General features: G+C 33.0%; 1 protein-coding gene across 18 annotated transcripts in view; it reads right to left on the bottom strand.

Moving 5' to 3' along the window:
- The window catches only part of raskol (Ras GTPase-activating protein raskol), a 536164-nt gene that overhangs the window by 348918 nt on the left and 160078 nt on the right, over positions 1 to 27168 (bottom strand). For 5 of the 18 annotated variants that reach the window (XM_067781161.1, XM_067781168.1, XM_067781160.1 and 2 more), the window contains one exon: positions 22670 to 22835. In XM_067781161.1, the coding sequence (XP_067637262.1) occupies positions 22670 to 22835 (166 nt within the window). Of the gene's footprint in view, positions 1 to 5854; positions 7126 to 12165; positions 12919 to 22669; positions 22836 to 27168 lie in introns of those variants that run through there. The other 13 variants (XM_067781153.1, XM_067781155.1, XM_067781145.1 and 10 more) reach the window with 13 other exon arrangements.

Below are 27168 nucleotides of genomic sequence, written 5' to 3'. Positions count from 1 at the left end.
AAAAATTCTAAAAAAATATAAATATAAATAAAAATTTAAAAATTTTAGTGAACATTCGTGTTTTGAATTTTCACGAATTTTGCGTAAGATCTTAAGCTTCAATTATATTGATTTTATCATCTATTTGTACATGCTTTTATACAAAAAATAACGAAAAATACATTCTTAAACAAAGGTATGTGAAAATGACCAAAAGTCCCTGTGCCAATACTTTTTTCCGTGAGTGTACATAAATACAGACAAACATACATATTGAGGAGATACCCGGGCAGCTGACAATACTTGGCGACGTATGTGGCAGACAGATACTTGTCTAATAGGTTTGTTACATACCCATATACACGTAGTATACATTTTAAAAATTTAAATGGGTTTGTATATATGAATGTGCGCGCGTATTTATATATTAAACTATGCGTTCGTCGTTTGTAATTTACGCTCAACTGAAATTAATTTGCATAAAATGAAAAAAAGGAATGTACTTATTGTAAACATACAAATCTACATACATATACCAAACCATGTACACATACTGTAAGCAAAAATAAAACAAAAAAACTACAAACACAAACTTGCAATGACAGCGCACAATTAATTTGAGATATGAAAAATTAAAAGCTGAATTAGCATATGTACATATTTACGAAACGTATTTACATACTTACGTACATATGTATATATGTATTTACTAAGTGGCCGTTTTGTTTGTGGAGAATATGTGTGAGAAAAAAATACTTAAAATATAAAATAATAATTTTCAAAGTGCATGCTAATTCTGCATTGCTCGTATAAATTAAATATTTTTTTAAAAATGCAGCGCACAATCGTAAATATGATCGCACATTCATATCTATTGTGTATTGCATTAATTTATTATTAATTTGAACTTATGAATTGAGTTCAATTAAATGTTCCTTGAAACGGCATACAGAAAATCATAAGAGATGAGGTGAACATTTTAACAAAAAATAACACAATATAAAATAAAATACAAAAAATTGAATAAAATAAGTTAAGTTAAGATAAAATACATATGTACAAACAAATTTAATAAAAAAAAAAAAAAACAAATTAATAAAATAATAAAAAAAATTCTATGAAATAAAAGATTTGATTAAAAATGAAATAAAATAAAGTAAAAAAAAATTAAAAAAAGCATAATAAAATAAAATAAAGCAAAATAAAATGAAATACAATAAAATAAGATAAAATTAAATTGAATTTTATGAAGTGCGTAATTAACTTTAACTTAAAATAATAATGAAATTAAATAAGAAAAAAATAAAACAGAATGAAACAAAGTGAAATTAAATAAAATAAAATAATATAAAATTAATTTTAAGAAAAATTAAATTGAATCATTCAAAATAAAAAAATAAAGTGAAATAAAATAAAATAAGAAAAAAAATTTAAATTAAAACAAAAGATAAGATAAAATAAAATTAAATTATTATAAACTAAATAATAATAAAATTTAAGAAAAATAAAATAAAATAATTTAAAATTAAATTTAAGAAAAATTAAATGTATTAATTAAAAACTAAAAACTGAGAGTTTATAAATATAACAATTTGTTTACATTAAAAAATGTAAGTTAGAAAATTTAAAAATAAATGAAATAAAATAAAATAAAACAATTCAAAACTAAATTTAAGAAATTAAAATATACATAAAAAAAATTCAAAACAAAATAAGATAACATAAAATAAAATAAAAATAAAATGAAATAAAATGTATAATTAAAAACTAAAACGGCATTAATGTCATGAAAGATTATAAAAAACAAACATAACTAGAAAATTTAAGAAAAATTTCAGAATAAAACACAATAAATGAAATAAAATAAAATAAAATAAAATATAATAAAATTATTTAAAATTAAATTTAAGCAAATTAAAATAAAAAAATAAATAAAAAATTAAAAAAATATAAGATAACATAAATACAAAATAACAAAAAATAATATAAAATAAAATAAAATTATGTAAATAAAATAAAATGTATAACTAAAAAATAAAATTGCATTAATGTCGTGAAAGTTTAAAAAAACCAAAAATAACCCTTAACAGACAAATTATTTTAAATTAAAAAATGTAAGTCAGAAAATTAAAAAAAAAAACACAGTAAATTAAAGAGGTAAAATAACAGGAAATTCAATAAAACAAAATAAAATATAAGAAATGCAATACAAACAAAATTTTAAGTATAATAAAATTATAAAAAAAGTAATAAAAAAATGCAACGTAAAAAACTTACATAAAACAAAGTTCAATTAAATCAAGTAAAGTAAACAAATAAAATAAAAACTAATTCAATCTAAATTTAAATAAAACTATTAAAACTATAATTAATTTCTTTATTGTTCCGGCCTTGAGCTCGAATCGAACCTTGAATAATTAATTTATATAAAAAAAAAAAAACATTTATATATACATATATCTATAACATAGAAACAAATTTAAAAAAGAATAAATAATACATATTAAAATAATAAACATTTAATTCAGTAATATAAAATGATTATCATTCAAAAAAAAATTATAACAACAAAAAATTATAACAAAAAAATAAAGAAAATGTGTAATTCGAACAAACTTAAAATATTTTTATTTTATTTTAAAAACCATACGTTTTATAAATTGTGAACGTGTTTTAGTAAGTTTTTAGTTTTGTAGTTAATAAAACATTTACGATGTCCAATTTTTATTTATATATATATTTTTTTTTTCTTATGTCTTACTAAATCTGAAGTTTATAAAAGCTGACTTTTTTTATCAAGATCCAAACTTCTGAATGCATTTTTTTTATTATCTGTAAACCCGTTTAGTTTATTTGTATGAACTAAGAGGGGATTTCCCTTATTTATTTATTTTTTTTTTAATTTTATTATTATTTAGTTTGTATTAATTTAATTTTATTTTATCTTAAATTTTATCTTATTTTATTTTATTTCACTTTATTTTTTAAATTTTATTTTATTTTTATAAATTAAGCGGGGATTGCCCTCATTGTAGTTTAGTTATCAATGCAGAAAATATATCAGGAATCTAATTTTATTATTTTTCAAAAATTTTTTTTTTATTGTGATTTATAAAAACTAATTTTTTATCTAGGGTCCAACTTTTGAATTAAATATCTTTTTATTATTTGTAAACGTTTTTTAGTAAGTTTTTTCATTGCAGAAAATATTCATGATATCCAATTTTCTTTTCTTTTAATTATTTTTTTTATATTTTTCAGATTTGGTTTATAAAAGCAAATATATTTTTTAACGAAAATTTTTTTGGAAATACTATCCTTTGCTATTTTAAATACGGCTAGTATCAAGTAAATTATTTTTAACGAAAAAAGTTAAAATATGTAATTTATTTGATCTTTTTACGTTCTGATTTGGAAAAAAATTCCATGATTTTTTATTAAGTTTTGCTAAAAATTTATGTTACTAAAAATGTAACCTCCTCAGAAGAGAAAAAACAAAAAAAATGTTAAAAGAAAATAAAAAACTATAACATTTCAAAACTTTTTTTTATTAAATTTTCTTAATTTTAAAATTTTCGGAAAATATTATTTTTAAAAATTTTAGTTTTTAGTTTGAAAAATTTAATATATTTGTATTCAACCAAAAATTGTCGATAATAGTATGTGCCGTCTAATTAAAAAAAAATGTGTATTGCTTTTAAGCATATTTCCCACTGTGCCACAGCATTTGCCGATAAAGCAATAAAACCGAAAATATTTTTTACCACCATGGAAGATCATTCGAACATTAAATAATATTAAAAGTTAATAAATAACTGAAAACTATTATGCGCCATACAAATAGCAGCCACATTGTATCACTAAAAGCAATAAGAGTTAAACGCATTTTTCCAATACATTTGCTTAACGGCTAGACAATTTGGCTCTAACGCAGCTTGCCAACTGTGTGCAAAGTCAACGCAGTTGGAGTTGCCAATCTAATAAATAAAATCTTTGTTTATTGAGCATTTTTAGTTTTTTTCTGGTTTTGTAACAGTTTTGCTTACTTGTTGTTATTGTAATTTCTTTCAAAAGTTAATGAATTGTTAAACAATACATTTAAATTGTTGGTAAATATTATGGGAAAAAATTAAATTAACTTTGGAAACAAAGAAATTGCTTTTAGTGGTCATGATAACGCGGAATGTTTGATGGAAGCGGCGCCGAATATATTGGTTATATGAAAAGCTGCACAAATGAGCCGCTTTTTCTTCTTTATTTTGGAGTTGGAATTAGTATCGTATCTCACATCGGAAAAATGCCAAACTAGAGAAAATACATTTTGTTTTCTTTCTTAGATTTCTCATTGATACCAGCAGCCGAGATCGCAAACCTATCACACCTGAGACCATGAGCAGTCGTAACCGTTCGATATATGTAATATGGCAGTCACATACGTGGCACAAGCTACAAAGAGGCCGCGATATACTGCATGAACAGCAGGACCACACAGGTCTCAGTCGTTCCTCAGGACGCGGCGACGCAACTGCCCTAAAATACACAACATCTTCTCCCAAATACACTCCAAGTGTAGGATGAAATTAATCCTCTCCCCAATATTTGCCCTGAGTCACATACCTGATGCTGACCACGTCGTCTATACGATCAACCGGTGGACGATTCCGGGACAATTTTCTACGGCACCGATATATTGATAACAACATGAACGCCCCAGTTAGCGACTACTTCACATAGTGACACACTGATGCGTTCAACATTAGCAAGAGACTCATCATCTACCAATAAGAAGAGGTCATCCGCATAGGCACTGTATTTACTAAGTGACTCGAGTTGCAGAGTCCGTACCCATGTTCAAAATATATGGACCACATATGGATCCCTGCGGGCAACAACGAATCACTTTCATCTCCACACCCTCATTTGCACCAACTATAGAAACTCATCTGCCTGAAAAATATCTCCGTCAGAGCGATATTTCCAAATTGCCGAGGTCCTCCAACCGTTCAATGACTGTCCCAGCGTAGGAATCCAACGCGCCCCTCAAAGTCAATAAAATGCCAAGGAAATATTTATTGACCTTAGTTTCAACGACACTCTGAACATTCATCCTTCAACACTGCGTCCTTTCTTAAAACCAAACTGCCTAGCCGAATGATTACCGCGACAAATCTGCTGAAGCCGCTCGATCATCACCTTTTCCAGTACTTTGCCAAGCACTAGAAGGAGGCTGATAACCCTATCAGATCAAGAGTCAGACCTGTTTTTTTCGGCCAAGTTCACTAAAACGACTACCCTTTGCTAAATTCCAAACATTAGGGAAGTAACTCTCCGATCTACATTTATCATAAACAGCTTCCATATTCCGTGATGAACCCATCAAAACCCGTAGACCGTTAAAACCTTATCAGGCAAAATGCATAGTCTTGCTCCTCGACTTATAATGGAGGCTCAGGTATCTCTTGTGTAAGCAGAGGTACCTGAGCCTCCAGCCCTAAGAAAGAACGCATCTAGCAAACTATTCGCACATTTCCGCCACGTTGACAACATCGTCTCACCAATCTTGAGGAAAAACACTTCACTCTGTCAGCGACAGTAACTAGAGACAGTATGCAGTGCTAAAGGCTTAACTCTCCTATTCTATTTCGGTTGAAGAATACAAATGAAAATTGAGCCACTGGCTAACGTGTATGACTCATGTAGCTTAGGCAATTCGTTAGCCTGTAATACTGACATTTGCATTCAATAATACTATAAAAATAATTTGTCATTTCACACGTCAACTTTTGAGTACAGATTCCCAAGCTTAGATATATGTATTCATATCCAGCTAAGCTACGTTAAGTTAATGATAAAAACATAAGATTCCCATACTTACCAATACACAAAGAGGAATGTTTTTTACACGCTGATAAACTGCCTAGCCTGATGACGACGGAGCGCAACAATAAAAAGTAATTTGTTCACACTTTTCTTTATTTAACACTTTGTTTCGCTTTCGTAAGCGCACAGATAAAACTAGAGACGATTGTAATTTTTTTGTTTTTGCTTTTATAAGTTTGTTTGTTGTCTTTTTATTGTAGTTTGCGGCTATTGTCTTGCCTAGAGTTTAAAATGCAAATTGCAAAACAGAAAATCAAAGCCGCAATTAAAACGTCAACTAATGAATGACAGTTGAGGTTGAGCTGATGGCGGCAGCGGCGGCGCATTTGGCGACTCTAGCGGCTGCACCCGATAGCTGCAATGATGCTTACGCCAATTGTAGTGTTGCACTTGAAAGCGCAACTGAATATGATTAGTTGTTGTTGTAAATACGTTGCTAAGCTCTCTTGTTTTTTTTTTGTTTGTTTGTTTTTCAAGTTGATAGTAATCAAGCGTTTGTTGTTGCTTTATTTTTCAATTTTATGTTGTTGTATGGGCCGTTTAAAAATTAAAGCCGTTAGTGCTCAACGCTTTCATAAACGAACGTTTATAGACGAGCGTTGCAACACTAATAGTAATAAATAAGCGCGCAGTAAGAGGAGTGAGTGAAATTTTTGTATGTTTTTGAAGTTGTTGTTGTGAGAACTACATTTGGCCACACTCAAACACAAACACACTTACGTAGATGGCAAACGTTAGCGCTCCAAAGCAAATTAACTGTCAATCGCGACAAAGTGCAGTTAGCATGCAAATGCCGTTAATACAAGGTTGGGTTTGTGTTGTAATTTTTTCTTTTTTTTTGCTCCACCGCCATTTACTTTGTTTTTTGCTTCTTCGCTCATCAAAACTGTCACTTTTTTTGTGCACTTTTTTATGCCCTAAGTGCCAATGATTCTTTTTTTTTGTTTTGTAGTTTTTTTTCACTTTTGTACTTCACTTATTAACTTCGACTAAAAGGGAAAAGAGCGTTAAGAAATAAGTAAAAAAAAAAAGATTTAGCAAAGGCTTAACTTCCTTTGCGTTATTTTGCTCAAGAATTTGCTTTTCGATTTTGCTTGATATTTTTTTACGATTTTTTAGTTTTTTTCTTTTTAATTTGTTTTTGCCGTTTTAGTACATTTTTTGTTCTTTTCACATTGCTCATTAGTATTTCCTTTTGTTGCAACTTAATTCGTATGCTTTGTTATTGTTGTTATATTGTAAATTTTCGATTTCCGTTTAGCCTAGCTGAAACGCTCACACAGCAACATGTACGCGGTAAGAATTACAAAAATGCGGTGACCACAACAAATTGGCAATTGGATATTGTATATGCTTGGATATAAACCAATGCATACATATATAGATATACATATATATAGGTAAACGCACATAATACCAAAAACTAATTTTCACAATTTTTTTATTTATTTTTTCACATTTCTTAAATTAAAAAAATTTTTTTTAAAGTTTTTATTTAAAAAAAATTTGTTTATTTTGTTGTTTTTTTTCATTCTTATTTTTTAATATTTAAACTATTAATTTTTTTTTATAAATTATATTTTTTCCAATATTATGGTAGTAATTTTTTATACCTTTATATTAAGTCGTTTTGATGTTTGTCCCCTCATTTCCATACGGAATTTTGACCCACGGAAAAGTCTTTTTCGGTAACTTTCCGTTGAGCTAGACACTTGATACTTAGAGCATAGTTCAGATCTGGGAGACATTATAATGCAAGTGAAAAAAAAATCCGCTAGGCGGCGCACGGATCGAGATATACAGAAAATTAATTTTAAAATAGAAGTTTTGCGATCGACTTTTAACTAACTTCTCCTCGATCCAGAGACTTGAAACTTAGCACTTAGTTTGCGAGTCTATGGCACTACAATTCATGAAAAACAATATGCCGCCAGGTGGCAGACGAATCGAGATAAACGAAAATCCCTGAAAAAACGCAGTGAATCTTGCGATCGATTTTTAAGTAACTTCCCGGTGAACTAGAGACCTGAAACTTGGGCCGTGAGTCAGAACCCGGTGACAATGCAATATTTGATCAAAAAATTCGCTAGGTGGCGCATGGATCGGGATATTAAGAAAATTAATTTTGATTTGGGAATATTTCAATCCATTTTTAACTAACTTCCCGGTGACCTAGAGACTTGAAACTTGGCACACAGTTCGAGGCTTAGTGACAATACAATTTATAGAAAACAAAGTTCCACTAGGTAGCTTGCTAATTGAGATAACTACAAATCCTTGAAAAACGAGGGGAATCTTGCGATCGATTTTTGAGTAACTTGTCGGTGAGCTAGAGACTTGGAACTTGGGCCATGGATCAGAACTCGGTGACAATGCAATTTTGGGATTTAGAATTAGAACTTTGCCTTAAATTGAAAGATTGCGCTCCACCTTTATAGTTTTAAATCCCAAAATTCTTTTACAAGAGCTATTGTTAAAGTTTTTTAGTCAAAATTCAAGAAGATTATGTCTGTATTAAAGGAAAAATTGCCTTCTATTTTTTGGTCCATTTGTATAAAGGTAGTCCTTAAAATTTTTTTTTCTTCTTTTTATTTTTAATAATAATAAAAGAAATAAATTTTTTGGGATATTTCTTTTTAAATGGTTGTCAATTTTTTTCTTTGTTTTTAAATTTTTATTTATTTATTTTTTAAATAAATTACTATTATCTTTTTTTACTGTTTTCTTCAATTTTTTGGTGATTATAATTTTTCTTAATTATTAATTAAATTTTATGAAACTTTTTTCAATTCGCTTTATTTTAACCTTTTCTTATTTCTGTTAGTTCTGTCGTAAAACCACTTTTATTACATATTTTTATTTCAAAGTTTTTTATTTTTATTGTTGTTTTTTCGGCCTATTAATTTGTAAGATCGTTGGGTCGAATCGAGCTAAAGGCTTTAACAAAAATTGTTTTTCTTTCCTACTGTTAAGATATATTTTTTCTCAATTGAAATATTTTTGTTGAAACAAGAATTGAAGAAAGAAAATTTTCAGAAAATGGTTGCTAAGGCCTTAAACTCGGTTTGAACTTATAATTTAGGTTTTATTTTTATTATATATTTTTTTTTTTTATTTATCTTATATTTTTATTTTCGTTATAATATTAATGCACATTAGTAATGTTCTATAGGTATTTTCAGTTAGTTTTTATTTTATAAATTTTTTTTTTTTTTTTTTTACCGCTATTCTATTTTTTACCGCTATTCTAATTTCTATTTTTATTTTTTTTTAAGATCTTGCAAATATGTCTCCTTTTAATGCTCTCGAAGTCGTGAATTATGTATAGTAATAATTTTTAATCAACAAATGATAAAATCAAAATAGATATTCTATTTTATATTCACATTCCAGTTGTTATTTTTCTATTAATTCCTTTATTTAAAATGTTTGCAATTATTTTTTATTTAACTTTTTAATTTAATTTTTTTAATTTTTATGTTATTTACATTTTCTTATTTTTTTACTATTATATTTTTTTACTTTTACTTTTTTTGTTCTTTTTTTATTACTATTAAATTTTCTATAATTTTTTTAACTATCTATTTGGTTTTTTTTTTATAAATTGTTTATCTCTTCTCTATTATATTGATATTTTTTACTGTTTTTTTGAATGATTTCGCAAAATGTCTCTTTTAATTGCTCTTAAACTCATAAATTATATTAAAAAATTTTAATCAATAAATGTGAAATCAAAATAGAATTTTTATTAATATTTTTTTTTGTTTCCATTTTCAATTTTTTTTTTTTTTTTGTTATTTTTCATTTTTTTTAATTTTTTGCAATTTTTTAATTTTTATTTTTATATTTTATTTTAGTTGTTATTTTGTAGTTGAAATTTTTTTTAGATATTTTATTTTATTTAGATATTTTATTTAACTTTTTTTGTATATACATTTCTTGGTATGTAACTTAATTTTTGTTTATTGGTTTCTGTTATTCTTTTTTTATTATTTTATTTTATTTATGATTTAAATTTGTTTAAATAAAAAATAAGGCAAATGCATTTTACTTACTACTTACTTACTTAATTGGCGCTTAACCGTCTAAACGGTTATGGCCGTCCAACAAGGCGCGCCAGTCGCTCCTTCGCTCCGCCAACCGGCGCCAATTGGTCACACCAAGGGAGTTTAAATCGTTTTCCACCTGGTCCTTCCAACGGAGTGGGAGCCGCCCTCTACCTCTGCTTCCATAGGCGGGTTCCGATAGAAACGCTTTCTTGGCCGGAGCATCATCTTTCATTCGCATAACATAGCCTAGCCAGCGCAGCCGCTGCGTTTTAATTCGCTGGACTATGTTGATGTCTGCGTATAGCTCGTACAGCTCATCATTAAATCTTCTTCGGTACTCGCCATCTCGAACACTCCCAAAGCCCCTTCTTCTGCTGTTGTCATGGTCCATGCTTCTGCCCCATATAGCAGGACGGGTACGATAAGTGACTTGTAGAGTATGATTTTCGTTCGCCGAGAGAGGACTTTACTTTTCAATTGCCTACCAAGTCCAAAGTAGCATTTATTGGCAAGATTGATTCTTCGCTGGATTTCAGTGCTGATGTTTTTGCTAGTGTTGATGCTGGTTCCCAAATAAACGAAGTATTTTACTATTTCGAAATTATGGCTGCCAACAGTAGTGTGGTTGCCAAGGCGCGTATGCGCTGACTCTTTGCTTGATGACAGCAGGTACTTCGTTTTGTCCTCATTCACCATCAAACCCATCTTTACCGCTTCTTTTTCCAGTTTGAAGTAAGCAGAACTAACAGCGCGGGTGTTTAGGCCGATGATATCAATGTCATCAGCATATGCCAGTAATTGCACGCTTTTATAGTATATTGTTCCAGTGCGCTTAAGTTCTGCAGCTAGTATAATTTTCTCCAGCATCAAATTAAAGAAATCGTACGATAGGGAGTCACCCTGCCTGAAACCTCGTTTAATTTCGAACGGCTCGGAGAGGTCCTTCCCAATTCTGGCTGAGCTGATGGTGTTGCTCAACGTCATTTTGCACAGCCATATAAGTTTTGCGGGGAAACCAAATTCAGACATAGCGGCATATAGGCAGCTCCTTTTCGTGCTGTCGAAGGCGGCTTTAAAGTCGACGAAGAGGTGATGTGTGTCGATTCTCTTTTCACGGGGTTTTCCAAGATTTGGCGCATTGTGAAAATCTGGTCGATGGTAGATTTACCAGGTCTGAATCCGCACTGATAAGGTCCAAATCTCTTGGCTTATACTCGTTCAATTCTGAATTAACACTAATCTGTCGCCGAACTATTCAAGAGATGGCTCAATAGTACCGTGTATACCTATCAAGAGTTCCGGTGCACAGGGACATCGAGAGAAACTGCATTGCAGACGAACTCGCTAGAAAGGATACGACCAGGCAGATTCTACCTAACCAAGAATGCTTAGGTAAGCCGCTTGTCACTTGCAAGCTAATACTGAAAGAGTACATCTGCGTGCAAGCCGACGAAAAATGGCTACAAACATCTGGGGGTCAGACATTGAGGAAGCTCTGGCGTAAATGGGATCCTAAAAGATCCCGTCACGTCGACAAGCAGCTGAAAAAATTGTCACACTTGTAGGAGTACTAACTGGGCACTGTTTAATATGTAGGCATGCAGAAAGGTTAGGAGCGCCTTATCGTTTTTGCTGCAGGAGTTGGAAGGAGGAGGAAGAGGAGAAGACGGTGAAAATGCTTTAATTTGCGTAAATTCAAAAAATTTATATATTTTTTATAAATTCCGGAATTTTCGTTGAATTTATCTCTTATAAATTTATGATTAAATTTTCTTAAATTTTTTTGTTTTAGTTTCCTTAATTTTTTGTTATAGTTTTCTAAAACATTATTTTATTTAAATTTTTAAATTTTTTTATACTTTTTTGAATAATGCTTGAGTTTAAAAAAAATTTTTTTTAATGCTTTAAAGTTTTTCAAAGTTTTGTTTGTTGCTGTGTTCTCCACATAAAAAAATATGATTTCCCTTAAACAAATATTTAAGTTTATCAAAATTGTCAAATAAATGTTTCACAAAATATCAGCACAAACGCGACGCTTTATGTTTTCAGGTCATTCGCTTTGTGCACATCAAATTTGCACAAAAAAAGAATAAATAAAAATACAGCGGCAAAGTACATATTTTTGAAAATCCAAAATTTCAATTTTTTATTTAACAAACGCCAGCGCACAGACAAAATCGTAAACAAATTTGTTTGTGCTCAATAAAAAATTATTTAGCAATAACCGAGCGACTGACTGCCGAAACGAGCAACCAACCTTGCGACGGAAAGAACATTTCAAAAGCATAACTAACTGACTGAATGACTGTCTGCCTGTCAAGTTGCTTGACTGATGTACGCATCTGCTTCTCCTTCTTCACGCCGTTTGTTAAAATATTATTTGTTTATTGACTTCAATCGCATGCGCGTTCACCTGTGTCTATAAAACACAAACACACATACGTCCATACATACATATGTACATGCATTGAAATTCAAATATCAACACACACGCACACACAATTAACAAAAACAAAGGAACATGCAACACGCGAACAAAAAACACCGCTAATTTGGCTCTAAATGAATTTTTGTATCGAAATTCCGTCGTCCGTCATTACAACCAAACGAACACCCAACACCGGCGGAAACTAAATATAAACTGCATTTGGAGGCGCACATTGAAATGTTTTGAACGTTGAACGCACAGCAAAACTGCTCTCAGCACTCAACATACACAATGTATGTAACTGTTCCCAGGCAAACACACAAACACACATAGGCATAAGCAGGTGTATGTGTAGAGGCGCGCAACGCAGCGGAAATGAAATTCATTCAAAACAGAGCGATTTTTTTTCTTTTTTTCTTACTCTTTTTCTACTTCTACCAATATTGCTCGGCTTCATGCGATTATTATTACCTCAATTCGATGTTTGTTGTTGTCATGCATTGCATTTAAATTTTTAGATTTTTTTCAATATTTTAGTTTTTTTTCCCCTTTTCTTCATTTCACCTCTTGCCTTTGCATTTTCCTCGTTGCTTTTGTAACATCAGACAATACCTCGTAGTTTTTTGTGTATGTGTTAGTGTGTCGGTACCCCGTTGCGTATGAGTGATCATCGCGATTCTACAAACCAATTTTAATTAACTGGCACAGTGGGTCAGTTCGTTTAATAAAACTGTTTAATAGGCGGAAATTTTAAATTTGATTTTTGTAAAGCAGGCAAAGAGAAAATACTTCGATGCTTGAGAGAAGAATTTGTTCGAAAAAACACAATTTTTTTTGGTAATTTTGTCATGTCATGACTCATGAGCCAGAGAGTGAACATAAATCAAAAAAAGACAAACAAATTTAGAGTTGGGAGCAAAACGAAATGAGAAATCGAAGAAGAAAAAATAAATAGAAAATCAAATAAAAGAGGAAGTAAAGGTAAAATAAGATTGGGAAAGACAAAAAGTATTGTTACGATAATAATTATGAATATGATGATACAGAAGGTGTTAATAAAGATGAGGGGAAGACCAAAGGCGGATACGAAAACTTATACGAAGACGTAAAGAAAGAAGAGCAGTATTAAGTCCAATTTCATTTTAAGTTATGGTTACAGTTATAGTTAAATTTAAGTTTGTGCCAACTTTGGGTTAAGATTTTGGCTGCGGTTAAAGCTATAGGTACAATCAAAATTATGGTGACAGCCAGCCACGCTGACTATTACGATTTAATCCGGTCCATTTGCGGTAATGGCTACGGCTACGGTTATGGTCACGATAACTATTACGGCTGTCGTTACGATTACAGTTATGGTTAAGAAACGGTGACTATCGTTACGTTCCTCCTCATAAGCAACTTGTATGCTAATGTGCTTCTTTAAATGAGCTCGCCAACGTATATCCCTCTCTAGGGTTTGAAGACACTAAAGCTACCAAATGGAGCAGTTGCTGGCTCACAGTAAACATATCACGGAATAAAGGCGAAGCTGATAAGAGAGATAGAGAGAGATAGTTTTTCACGTTGTCATTGCAACGGAATGAGTGGCTTTCTTCGAACCTTCAACCTTCAGATGACGATATGCACAACTTCTGTCCGCAAGAAATTTCATTAATTCGTATAACATGACTTAGTCCGCATAGTCGGTGGGTTATACTCTCTAAGCTAAGTTGATATCTGGTCATCAAACAACCATTTTGGTACTTCTTCCAGGAATAATAAAATAAATAAGTGTAAGGCGAGATAACCTCCGAAGAGATCTAAGGCCGAGCTTCTCTTCCAATTTACGTCGTGCTCCTCTTGATTTTCTCTACAAATTGGCCGGACGGAACCTACATGTTTTATGCCGACCCCGAACGGCATCTGCAAGGCAGATGAGTTTTCACTGAGAGCTTTTCAAGGCAGAAATACACTCGGAGCGCTTGCCAAACACTGCCGAGGGGCGACCCCGCTTAGAAAAATTTTCTCCAACCGCCAGGAATTGTTCATAGAAAAAAGCCAAATAAAGCTCGTGAAGCGGTCGATCCTAGAAGATGTACAAATTCCAAAATTTCGACAGTGCTACCCGTGTCCAGTGTGTTTCACCAGACAAGTCGCGATAGGAAAATATCGGCTTGACTACCATTTCATGCAGCGAATTTACTCAGAGTAGAGTGTAGTTCTACACAATTTCACTTTGGTGACTAGCCTGATGCAAGGCACTACATTAAGTCAGCGGCCAGTTCTTCGGTTAGCCGTATTAATCTGCACCTGGAAGCCAGCTTAACTTGCAGAAACCAATCCCTAAGCCTATGCTATAGTTGTCAACTTTAAAAGAGGGAGTTTACGCGAGCACTTCATCAGCGTAGCTACGTCCAAGGCAAAGCTCTGCGAGTTTACGGATGGCGTGTAGAAATTTAAACTACTTATATACTCATTTAAGTGGTTTATTGATTTTCTATATGCTGAAATGAGGACACACCTAATTATTCCTATAAAGTAGTCTCATCGAACATAGAGTTGGCATAGAATGTTTACGGTATTAGATGAACTTGCTTCGCAGACCAAAAGGACGAGAGGTTATGTCAGACAAATGTTTTGGGTGGAGTAACCAGGTTCTCTAGGATGTTATGATTGCATCCCTGACATAATAAATTTGCAACTACTCCAAGATTTTCGGAAGTTCTGGCATACCCATAACGCAACCCCGAGAAATATTCTGTATTCGAACGACTGAAGCAAACTTAAAAGTGATTTAAAGGTTCATTTACACTTCAATGAATCGGTCAGTCAAGATATCAGTGAGTATGGTATGGTCACTCACACTAGGACACACATTTTTTTCACACTGCGAGGTATATTCAATTCCAACATTTCCCTTAAAATCTCGCTCTACCATGAAGGCTAGTTTTGAAAAAAGCAACAGAGTTTTAGGCCTTCATGTCACCAATTAGAAATGAGAAAATTTGCTGACTAAAAAACGCAAAGTGAAATCGCATTCTATAGAATCAAATAGAAATATTCGTTAAACACAAAAGTTAAAAGTTAGTAACAAAAAATTGTTATCAAAATGAATACACATACGTAACATTGTCAACACCCACAATAACAGGCATATAACAACAACAGTTGATTGTTGCTATAACCATTAGACTGGGTCGATTTATTAACAACCTATATCGCGCCATCTATTTTTCGATAGCATTTGGGCTCAGGAAAAAAAGTTGCACAACGCATACCCAAAATTAAGTTTCGAGCCTGCGAAAAAAAATGGCGAAAGGGTCAATTGTTCGACCAAAACATTCCCCAAAATCCAAAAAATATATATTTTTGTTTTTTTTTTTTTCAAAAAACAGTTTTAAAAACGTTGGCGATAACAGTTTTTTGAAAAAAAAAATATTTTTTTTTTTTTGGGTTTTGGGGAGTGTTTTGGTCAAAAAATTTACACTTTCGCAATTTTTTTTTTTTTGCAGGGTCGAAAATTATTTTTTTGGGTATGCGTAGTGGAACTTTTTTTCCTGAGCCCAAATCCTATCGAAAAATTGATGGCGCGATTTCGGTTAACTTTCGTCCATACAAATCGACCCGATCCAATAACCATTCAATGAGACGAGGCGAGAGGTGAAGCAGCTATTTGCGGCTAAAAGTGAGGAGCAAAAATAGCCAGTCGTACCGATTGCTGTGTGGGTATTTTGATTGAGTTGATTGAAGTGTGTAGTGGCTGTGGTGGTGGCGAATGAAGCGCTGATGTTTTTGTGCTGAATGCGCGGGCATGCGTGACGTTTAAGCCGGTAAAAAAAAAAAAAAAACAAAAAATATTGAACAATGCATGTATTGTATGGCAAAAAAAAGAAGAAGCTAAAAATAGACTAAGAAGTAATTTTGTGAAATAAACGGGATTTTTTTTTAAATGGTGAAATATGTAAAATAAGCTAGTATTCATACCAAAGCCAGAGAAACCCGAGCCACCGTCCTAGTTGTAACGACCAATTCGCCTCAGTTCGTTTTTCCTAAAGGGTATTAGAGAGGTCAACCTAAACAAACTCTCTCCGTGTGGAAATCAATTTGCCTATCAATTAGGAATATCCACGGAGACGGCTATTCATAGCCTCATGACCGAAAATTTAAAAGGCTTTGGAGCTTAAAATTAAAGCCCTTTGCGCCTTTGTTGTTGCCATATAAAGGGCTTTTGATAACAAGACACATCAAGTTAGCGAACAAGCTATGGTTGCCAAGAATGTAAGTCCAATGGTTATTCGCTGGTGGCGACCGTGGTGTGATTGTAGCGTGTTCCGCCTGCCACACCGAATATTCTGAGTTCACGCCGCAACATGAAAATTTTATAAAATTTCTAAGCTGGATCGCCGCTCTGCAGTGTTTGGCAAGCATACCGAGTGTATTTCTGTCATTAAACGCTCTCAGTGAAGATTCGACTGCCTTGCAGATGCCATTCCGAGTCGACATAAAACAAGTAGGTCCCGTCCCACCAATTTGTAGGAAAAATTTTAAAGAAAAAAAAGAGCACAACGCAAATTGGAAGAGAATTTCGGCCTAAAATCTCTTCAGAGGTTATCGCGCCTTACATTTTAGATTATTCGCTGGGGGCTATTCAGGCTAAAGAGAAGAAATATCAGTCTTGAACTTGCAGATTGTGGCCACTTGCAGATACCTTCAAAATAATGTACTCTGCTCTTTCTTGTGGACTCTAGTCATATATGAGCTTCTTCAGTTACTGAAATCCAATGGATTTTACAAACAGAGGTATGCAGATGACTTAGTAGCCCGCCTCACAGGGATGCATGAGGGCACAGTATCCAAATTGCATGCAACAAGCCCTGCGCATCACAGAAAGGTGTTGTGTAATTAAAGGACCTAACAAAACTGCCCCGCAGAAGAAAATCATACCTGGGTGGCTTCAAAATCCGATTTTCAATGGAACCAAAATACATAGGGTTAAACTTGGCGGAACCTTCACGTGAAATGCCCATCCAGACTCTACCTTAAACAAAGCAACAAGAGCTTTCTCCGCCTGCACTCGACCCTATGGCAAAACATAGAGGCTACTCCTCCGCTAGTTTGGTGACCGAAGGCCACGCAAGGATCAGCAATAACAAAATTTAGCAAACAGCATCGACTTGTTTGTATTGGCATAATGGGTCCGATCAGAGCGTTTCATGCTTATGCACTTAGTGCCTTAGTGGGAATACCTCCCTTCCTTATTCTAATAGAGAAAGAAGCAACACTTGCTGCACTAAGACTTCAAAATTTCTCTGAGCTAAAGAGCAGGAACAGGGCAGGGCATATGAAAATAATAAGAACAACACTGGAAATCCCGTATTGGAACTACGTGATGCAAGAGCCCATATGCTCATAATATCAAAGCATTTTGAGGTGTCCATTGTGGAAAGAACTCAGAACCTACCTCAGAGGCCTGGTTCATTGGTGTATCAAAATTTGATGACGGAAGAATAGGAGTTGGCATCTATGGGTCGAACTTCAAGAAATCGATATCAATGAGATGCTATCCTACTATTTTTCAGGCAGAAACTCATGCAATAGAAGTTTGCGGAAGAGAATGTCTAAGAAGAGGCATACCGTCGAGGAGTATCTCCATTATGTCAGACAGCCAAGCAGCCTAAAGTGCCTTTGCAGTCTTACATAATTATTACTAAGCTAGAGAATGAATGCATTGCAGCCCTAAATGATCTGCGTGCCACAAGGTTTTGTTAGGACGGTGTAACGGGCATCAGGGGCATGAAGGTAATGAACAGGCATACCACCTAGCCGAGCAGGGTGCTCCAGCAGCAGAGACCGTCTGGGGACTCACAAAGCCACACTCTACATTACAGAAACCATAAGTAACTAGTAAACAGAGCAGTTCATACACCACAACTGGATTTAATGCATATGGAAAAGACAGGCCAATGCAGTCTACTATATCACCCAAGTAAGTTAAATCGAACCGATGCAAAAACCTGTCGCTTTTATGAGCACACACAGTATCTGTGAATGTGACGCTCTGCCAAAGCAGAGACTCTCCCATGCAGATGTGACTCTTAATCCTTTGTGATATGGAATAGAAGGCCTGAAAAGTTACTCAAATACATTAAAAGCCTCCAAATACAATAACAAGCAGAAAGTTTAAGCTTAATAGATATAAATAAAGTCCGCAGTGCATCGAGGTTAATAATAATGACAATGATAATCTGCTTTCAGCAAAATAGGCAACAGGTTCGCAACCTTCCACACACCAGCAACATGTTTCAGCAACAAATAACTATGGCTTTTTCGCGCTGAGAAGAGTACGTTTTGATAACGGAACACCAAATGGCTCATATCTCTATGAGCTATATATATATAGATGGATTGGTTTATTCACCTACCTAGCCACTTGCCCTAACGTTGGAGCGACCCACCTCGTTATAGCAGTCGCCAAAAAAATTCACCAATGCCAAAACAAGAATGCTGTTAAATTCCTCTGCCACGCACCAGAATGCTGTTAAATTCCCCTGCCACGCACCAGAATTCTGTTAAATTCTTCTGCCACGCACCAGAATTCTGTTAAATTTTTCTGCCACGCACCAGAATTCTGTTAAATTCCTCTGCCAAACACAAGAATTCCGTTATTCCTCTGCCATGCACCAGAATTCTGTTAAATTCTTCTGCCACGCACCAGAATTCTGTTAAATTCCTCTGCCAAACACAAGAATTCTGTTATTCCTATGGAAAATTGCAAATCTGTTAAATTCCTCTGCCACGCACCAGAATTCTGTTAAATTCCTCTGCCATGCACCAGAATTCTGTTAAAAAAAAAATTCACCATTAACAACGAGGAGTCAGGAATTGTTCTTTTTGTATCCCAAATTTTAAATTGTATAAAAGTTGAATTTTACATTGATGTGCATAGACGTATAGCCGAGTCACTATAAAATTTATCCATTTTTTTTGTCTTAAACATAATATTCGATTAAACAAAAATTTATAAAATTGTAAGCGTCTGTCAGTCACAAAATATACCAAAACAATTGATTAGGCTGTTTTCTTTTCTGTTTTACATTTTTTTTTTTGCAGAAAGGGTATAAACTCTGCATCAATAAGCCCCCCGATCCCCACGTAAAAGAGCTCTTTTAGGCAGGCATTAGGGTGTGTTTTTAAAACTCTTTTTTTTATATAACTCCAATTGAGTAGATAAGAGTTTGATGATTTTGGCGACGGAAAGACCCAGAAATATAGTCCCAAAAGAATATTTGTCATATATGTTTTTTATACGGAATTTATGTGCACATTTTGATTTTTTTTAGGTTTATTATATTTATTGGCCTCTTTATACGTTCATAAATGCTGTTTTTATTACTTTTTTTTTTACTTTTATATGTCTGTGTAAAGACATAAATTTTTTTGCGAGGAAAGAAACCATATGTGTTAAACTCAAATTTACATATATGTATATATAAATTAAGTTGTTTGAAGAAAAAATCTATTGAATTTAAACGAAACTTGATTTTTTTTTTGTATAAGATTTATTTCATTCGTGTATAGATTTTAAGATTATGTTTATTAAAAATGCGTTATTGAAGTGAAAAGAGAACTATGGTGCGCTTGTGGGAGAGAGAAAAAGAATAAACCTCACATGGGAACAGTTAATTCTTCACAAATTTCTTATGTTTTCCCTTTACCGGTTTTTCGCTTTGCCGGCTGTGTTTGTTGCTGCTTTTGGTCTTAAGAACTCGTGTATATATTTGCATTGTCAATATTTTATTGACACATTTGTTTTGATCAACTGTTTTGGTGTACAACACTTGTGCTGTGTATGATGATGCGACTATGATGGGCTGCTTGGAATTTTGAGAAGAGTGTGGGTGACTAAGACTTTAGGGAACGGTATAGTAAAAACTAATAAGTTATATTGAATATGAAAATGAAAGTATTTACCTTAACTTCCCTTCCTCACTGTAAATTTCGAATAATAAAAACCACAAGCAGATGGGCAGTGAACGCGATAAACCGAGGGGAGAAAAAAAAAGCTAAGAAAAAGAAAAGAAATGAAAAGGAGAGGAGCGCGTATTATACAGTTAGCTATTACTGAAGGATTATAAATTTGTTATCGATAGCAAAAGTTATCGATGAATTGCCGTTTTGTTATCGAAAAATTATAGATTTTAAATCGAGAAGTTATCAATCTTTTATTGAAAAAAAAAATCTATTAGAAATCGACTTGTTGAAGAAATTTGTTATCTAAAAGTTATCGACTTGTTAACGCAAAATATCGATTAGTAAACTGCTTGTTGAAGAAACAAGTAAGGAAGGCTAAGTTCGGGTGTCAAAGAACATTACATACTCAGCTGCCAAATTACAGCTTGCAAAACTTTTAAATTACCTTCTTTTAATAGTGGGCGGTGCCACGCCCATTGTCCAACATTTTACTAATTTTCTATTCTGCGCCACCTACCAAGTTTCATCGCTTTATCCGTCTTTGGTAATGAATTATCGCACTTTTTCGGTTGGGTGCGGTTATAGTCCGATTTCGTTCATTTGAAATAGCGATCTGAGATGAGTGCCCAGGAACTTACATACCACATTTCATTAAGATACCTAAAAATTTACACAAGTTATCGTGTTTACGGACAGACGGACATGGCTAAATAAATTTCTTTTTTCGCACAGATTATTTTGATATATAGAAATCTATCTCGATTAGTTTATGCCGCGCGGGTACCGTTATGCGAACAAACTTAATATACTCTGTGAGCTCTGCTCAGCTGAGTATAAATATTGAATTTTTATAGAAAAGCTATCGCTTTTTTATCGACAAATACAGATATTTTATCGAAAAACTATCGATTGTTATCGAAAAAGCATAAATTTTTTTCGAGCAGTTTTTTATAACAAATCGATACTTTTCCCCTAAAATGTTGATGACAAATGGACAAGTTTTCAATAGCAAATCGATATTTTTTACAGAGAAAATCGGTTTATTTTTTATAAAAAAACTCGTAACTTTCCATAAAAAACTACAATTTTTTGTAAAAATCTAAAAAATTTTCGAAAAAAACCATATTTTTTCTTTGAAAAGTCGATAACTAAACGATATATTTCCGATAACTAATCGACAAATTTGCGATGACAAATCTATATCTTTTGATAATAAATTGAAATGTTTTTTAACAAGTTGATTACTAATCGATATTTTTTCAATAAAAGATCGATAACGTTTCAATAACTAACCAGCAATTCGTTGTTTATATTGTTTTGCTATCTATAACAAATTTATAATCCTTCGGTAACAGGTCTAAAAATTTTGCGATATTTTTACAGTAACAATCGATATTTTTCGATAAAATTGATATAAAAGATCAAAAACAATTGTTGTCGATAAAAAAAATTGATAACTTTTAAAAAATAAACCAATAAAACGTCGATGATTCACAAATAATATATCGAAAGCTCTACGACAAAAGTTTTTATTGATAACAAGCCGATAACTCGTCGATAACAAACTAATGATGTGCTGATAACAACCCGATTACAATAACAGTACGAAATTGTTTGTATTCATAAATGATATTTTCCAAACCCCATTAACTGATTCCAAAATAGTACCAAAGTGATCCCAATTAGTCGCTAACATAATCACGTCATTATTTCGAAATGGCTTCGGAATGATTCCATGCTGATTCCATAACGATCTCAAAATCATGCCGAAATAGTTCTAAAATGATCCCGTAGTAAATGTTCCCCAACACATTATATTACCAAATTGTTTTTGAATAGTGGCTTAACAACCCCGAAGAGATGACAAAATAGTCCCAGAACAATCCCGACATTACTATAAAAAAGTTTGGAAATCATGTCAAAATTACCCCCGAACAGTTCTGAAATTTTCTTAAGCTGATACTGGAAATAGTTCCTATATGACCCCGAAAATATACGATCGGTATATGCTATAGTTTTCCTGGCACACATTTTGAGGTCCTACAATTATCTACAGACCCTGATAACAACTTAATGTTACGAGAGTTACACCATTACCGAAACCTATTTCGGTTGCAAAATAACAGTTTTATAAAAATCGCAATAAACGATTTCAATGGTATTGAGAAACCATTTAAATATATATTAATCACTGAGAAAGCCCCAAAGAATTCAAAAATAAATATGTCTCACTAAGAAAACCTTTTTTTGTTCCTGAATATCGGTTGATAAACAAAATTGCTTTTTCTGGTTAAGTGTTTAATGCAATCTCTGATATTCAGTTTATACCTTTTCTTTAGCGGAAAAAATAATATTTAATATACATAGTAGTTATTTCACTTACCTAATTCACTGTAGAGCGTCGTATTGAGTGCTATATCCATGGGACATGTATCTGAATCTTCGGGTTCTTCGCGCAACGTTGGTGGTCCATCCCACAAAGCTTTTGCAGGTCGTCGTACGCGATCTAAGCGCACACGTGGATACTCATTGAAGAGAACGTCTGTTAGCTGTGTTTAATGTGAGGTAACAAAGAAATTTATTAGCATAAATGTGATTCGAGTGGGGTGTAATAAAAAGAAAAAGTATAAAAAAATAAAATAAATTAGTTGTGGTAAGTTTAAAGGAAATTATACAGTTTTTAAGGAAGTTAGAAAAATATTAAAAAAAAGTGGTAAAGAAAATTTAAACTTATGCATACCTAAACTCAAGAACCACAAAAAAAAGTTTTTACTTTGACTTAAAAAAAAAATAAACACAATCTTGAATAAACCCCATTTTGTTTTATATGAATATGGAGCCCTATGCATTTCTAAAGCAAAGCGCGGTATCCATATCGTAATAAATGAAAAATTCCATAGAAATAAAAAACGCTCAAGAAATACTAAAGAAACATCTCGTTTGTCAAGTGGTATCCATTTCTAAAAAAAAAAAAAAATCATACGATTTCTGCTACCTTTTTCGCCAAGAAATATATGTGCGTCTCAAGGTGGATCCATACCAGGTGGTGGCAAAGCGAATTCAACCAATTCTCCGTATAGAAGAATGTCAAGCCAAAAGAAAATTTTAATTGATTTCGATTAACTGGGATATTAAAGTACAAGGCGCTGTAACGCAAAGGCACTGAATTCCGACCACTGATCGATATCGCAAAATGAATCGCTCAAAAGATAAAATAAAAACCCTAGAGGTTATTAGAAAATATGGTTTTCTGATAGAAAAGGAACTTTAATTTGAAAATATATGCATAATTTTTTCTTATAAAAGCTTAAATATATATATTTTTTCGATTTAATCTTTAAGTACAAATGTTCCTGTATCCGACCACAAAGTACCTAGATTCCGACTACCCAATTCCTTCCTTGTAAAATCAGCAATATGGCTCAGAATGGGAGAATAAATTTTTAAAAACACAATATTTTTGAATATTACTTCAATATTTATTAAAAATTTGATATAAAATTGGCAAAAATAAATTAATACATATATACACAACTACTTATATGCGTTTACTGGAGGGTTAGAGTACTCTTCTGTCGGAGTTGGCTTACCTCCGGAACATCGTAAGTCCCACGGCTTGTTACGAGAGCCAGACCTTCAATTTTGCAAATTATGTCTGAAATATCATAGCCTAGGATATCGTCTTTCAGCGGCCATTTCCAGTAATTTCCACTCATTGTCATTGTATTTACTTTCAAATTGTTATCTATATTTTCGATTACAATACCGGGGAAATATTCTCCCTCATACTGCACAACAACAAAAGCACCTTCTGGGTACCCGATTTTTTCTTTTGCTTCTGAAATATCTACTTTGATGCCATTTTTGGCCTTAGCCTGCTGACTCTTTTCAATTTTTGCCTTAGTTTGCTGGCTATTTTCTTTCCTTTTTTGAGCTCTGTCTAATTTTTCCTTCTCTTTAGCTACTTTCTCTGCCTCAACTCGTCGTTGATACTCCTTGAATTGGTCGCTAGTTGCTACAGTGGGATACATTTTTAGTTTTTTTAATTGACCCTTATTATCTATGTTAGTCTTTCTTTTCTTTTCTATATTTCCCGGCCAAAAAAGGGTGTTTTTAAAAGGTGTAGGATACCCGGTGGCATTGTCTTCTGATATCTTGACTGGTGTTTTCTGCTCTTGTTGTTGCCTATATTGAAGGTTTAAATCTGTATTGAAAGCTGAATCTCTTGCTTGGGCTTGTTTTGATGTAGATGGCTGAGAGGTTAAATTCACTATACTTAAAGAACCATCTGGTTCGATTGTTGCCTCAATTGCGTCATCATTAGCTAACCAAAAATCTTCAGTAATGATTATATCAGAAACAGTTTGATCTAAGTTGCTAGGGAGATTATTTTGAAAGGAAGATTCATTCATAGATAATTTTTTTTTTTCAGATTGTATGTTTTTCCAGAATTTGTAGAGTTTCTTCTCTCTCTCTCTTCAAGATCAATTTCAGAGTCAAGATTTTTAAATCTATTCACAACTTCCGTAAGCACACGCGCTTCAACTTCATTTAGTAAATCCCATGGATGACTCTCATCTGTCTTGTGTTTGACGAGTTGATTAGGAGTAGATACTACTAGGTTCTTATTTTTGTCATTGGGAATTTCTTTTACTAGCTTCGAGAAATCTATAGCATCCTCATTAAACGGATAGGGCCCATACGTTTGGAATGCTTTTCAAATAATTTGAGGCGAAAGTGTTGCATTTACAGACTTGTGCAAAATATTCACAAAATCTGATCGCTGCATTTTGTTCCCATTGTTTATCATACGCCATCCTCGGACATCATTACGCCAACAATTTTTTAAAGGATAAAATACCCCTACCTCCAAAGGCTGTAGACGATGGGTAGCATTGGGATAAAATGCTATCAAAAATATTTTATTTTCTTTACAGTATTCACTCAGATTAATGTTAATGTGGGATGAATGACCATCCAGAAAAAGAGCGACTGGCATTTTGATTCCTTTTTTTTTAACCATGGGTGAAAGACATCATCGACCCAGAATCAGAGTGCCCCTCCCCACTATTAGGCATGCTGGCTGTGATATGCGACGGAACATAGCGTTTATACGGAAACATTACCAATGGAGGAGGTATTGCCCTATCAGCAGCTACTGTAAGTAAAACCGTCAAACACTATTTCTCGTCGTTAGCAGTACGATTGTATACTTTTTTCGAGCCTTTTCTGACCAATACTTGCTTTTCTTGAGGCGACAGATAAAAGCCACTCTCATCACAATTGAAGATACGTTTGGGATCTTGAAGAAGTTCCAATAAATCATTTTCCACAAAATACTGCCGTATTTTTGAAAACCAACTCCTAATATTATTCTCCGAAACCATGGCTCTGCATATTGTGAGAGATTGTGGAACTCTTTTCGAAACTTCCGAGTGGCGAGCTAGAAACCCATTATACCATTTTTTACCCGGTTTGTCATCTTTGAAAGGATTTTTACGGTTTAAACTCTTAATTAACTTAGTGACAGAGTCCAGCAACTGGGTCTTCGTTATCGGAAAACCAACTTCGCCCAATTCTAGAATCCGTTGCACCAGATACATCTCTTCAGAGCTTGTCAATACCGTTGGACCCCCTATATTGCCTGGATTTTTATACTTTTCTTTTAATGTGTCTAATATCGTTGTTTTTGGAACCTTGTACGTTTTCGCAGCCTGGTGTATGCTCATTTTTTTCTCTTATCTCTTTTAACGCTTTTTCCATATTCTCCTGCGAATACTTCAACTTTTTCTTTTTATCCTTGACGAATAACCTGGAAAAAATACAAGCAATTCCAAACAAGCACACAAAACCAAAAGCACCGGAGTTGGACGGAAACAGGCACAGCGAAATAAATCGTATCCAGATTCCGACCAAACCCAAATTTACCTAATAAGTCCTCGAATCCGAGTTTTATTCAAATTTTTTAGCACGTTTCTACTTCCACGGACTTATAAGAATCTAATAAACTTAAAGTAAAAGACTTTAAAACCCGATTGGTTTTTCGAAATGAATTGGGAATAAAGCAGAAAATAGAGCAAACTTTAACGTAAATTACAAAAAATCCATTAAAGTATTAATAGGTCGGCTCCCGGTGTATTATAAAAAAATATCTTACAGAATAAGTAATTAAGCACTAAACACTCACAAAACAACATAAAAAATAGAAAATTAGTTTAAGTTACAAACTTGAAAATTTCTGTTACCGACCAAATGGTCGGTATTAGGAATGTTAATATTTTTTAGAGCGCCTCGTTCCGTCCACAATTAATTGACCGATTAATATATTAAGATAATCAAATTTCTCTTGCATATTAAAATTTAAAGACGTTAAAACACTAATAAATCATATAAAATAAATAAATGTCAAACTTACCGCTGAATAGTTCCAAAAAATCTCACTTCTTATTTTGTCCGGTTTATTTTTGTTTTTTGGCATCAAATTTGATGCGAACTGTACTGCTGCGTAGCTTTTATTAAACTGACAGAGTATCCGTTAACGTTTGAAACTCAAGTTTTGACAATTGACGTACGATGATTTCTCGAATTGAATGGGGTCGGTTTTACGGCTTTTTAGCTCTTTTTATATGTTTAAACCAATAAAAACTAAAATGGTCGGATAGAGGAGGCCGGTCGGTAAACGGTGCCTTAACGTTATGGAAAATAATCAGGAAGAAGCAAAAAAGCAATGGGATAACAACACATGCAAGGCGAATTCAGTACCAGGTGTTGTTATCCCTACAGCTATTTCTTCTTCTTCATTATTTTCCATACAACGCGTTGTACTACAACATGTCAGTTAATCGGAATCAATGCAAAATTTTCTTTTGACTTGACATTCTT

This window comes from Eurosta solidaginis, chromosome 4 (assembly GCF_040869045.1).
Source record: "Eurosta solidaginis isolate ZX-2024a chromosome 4, ASM4086904v1, whole genome shotgun sequence".
NCBI classification, from domain to species: domain Eukaryota; kingdom Metazoa; phylum Arthropoda; class Insecta; order Diptera; family Tephritidae; genus Eurosta; species Eurosta solidaginis.
Note: the sequence above shows the minus strand (reverse complement) of the source record. Positions and strands in the feature narration are given on the sequence as shown.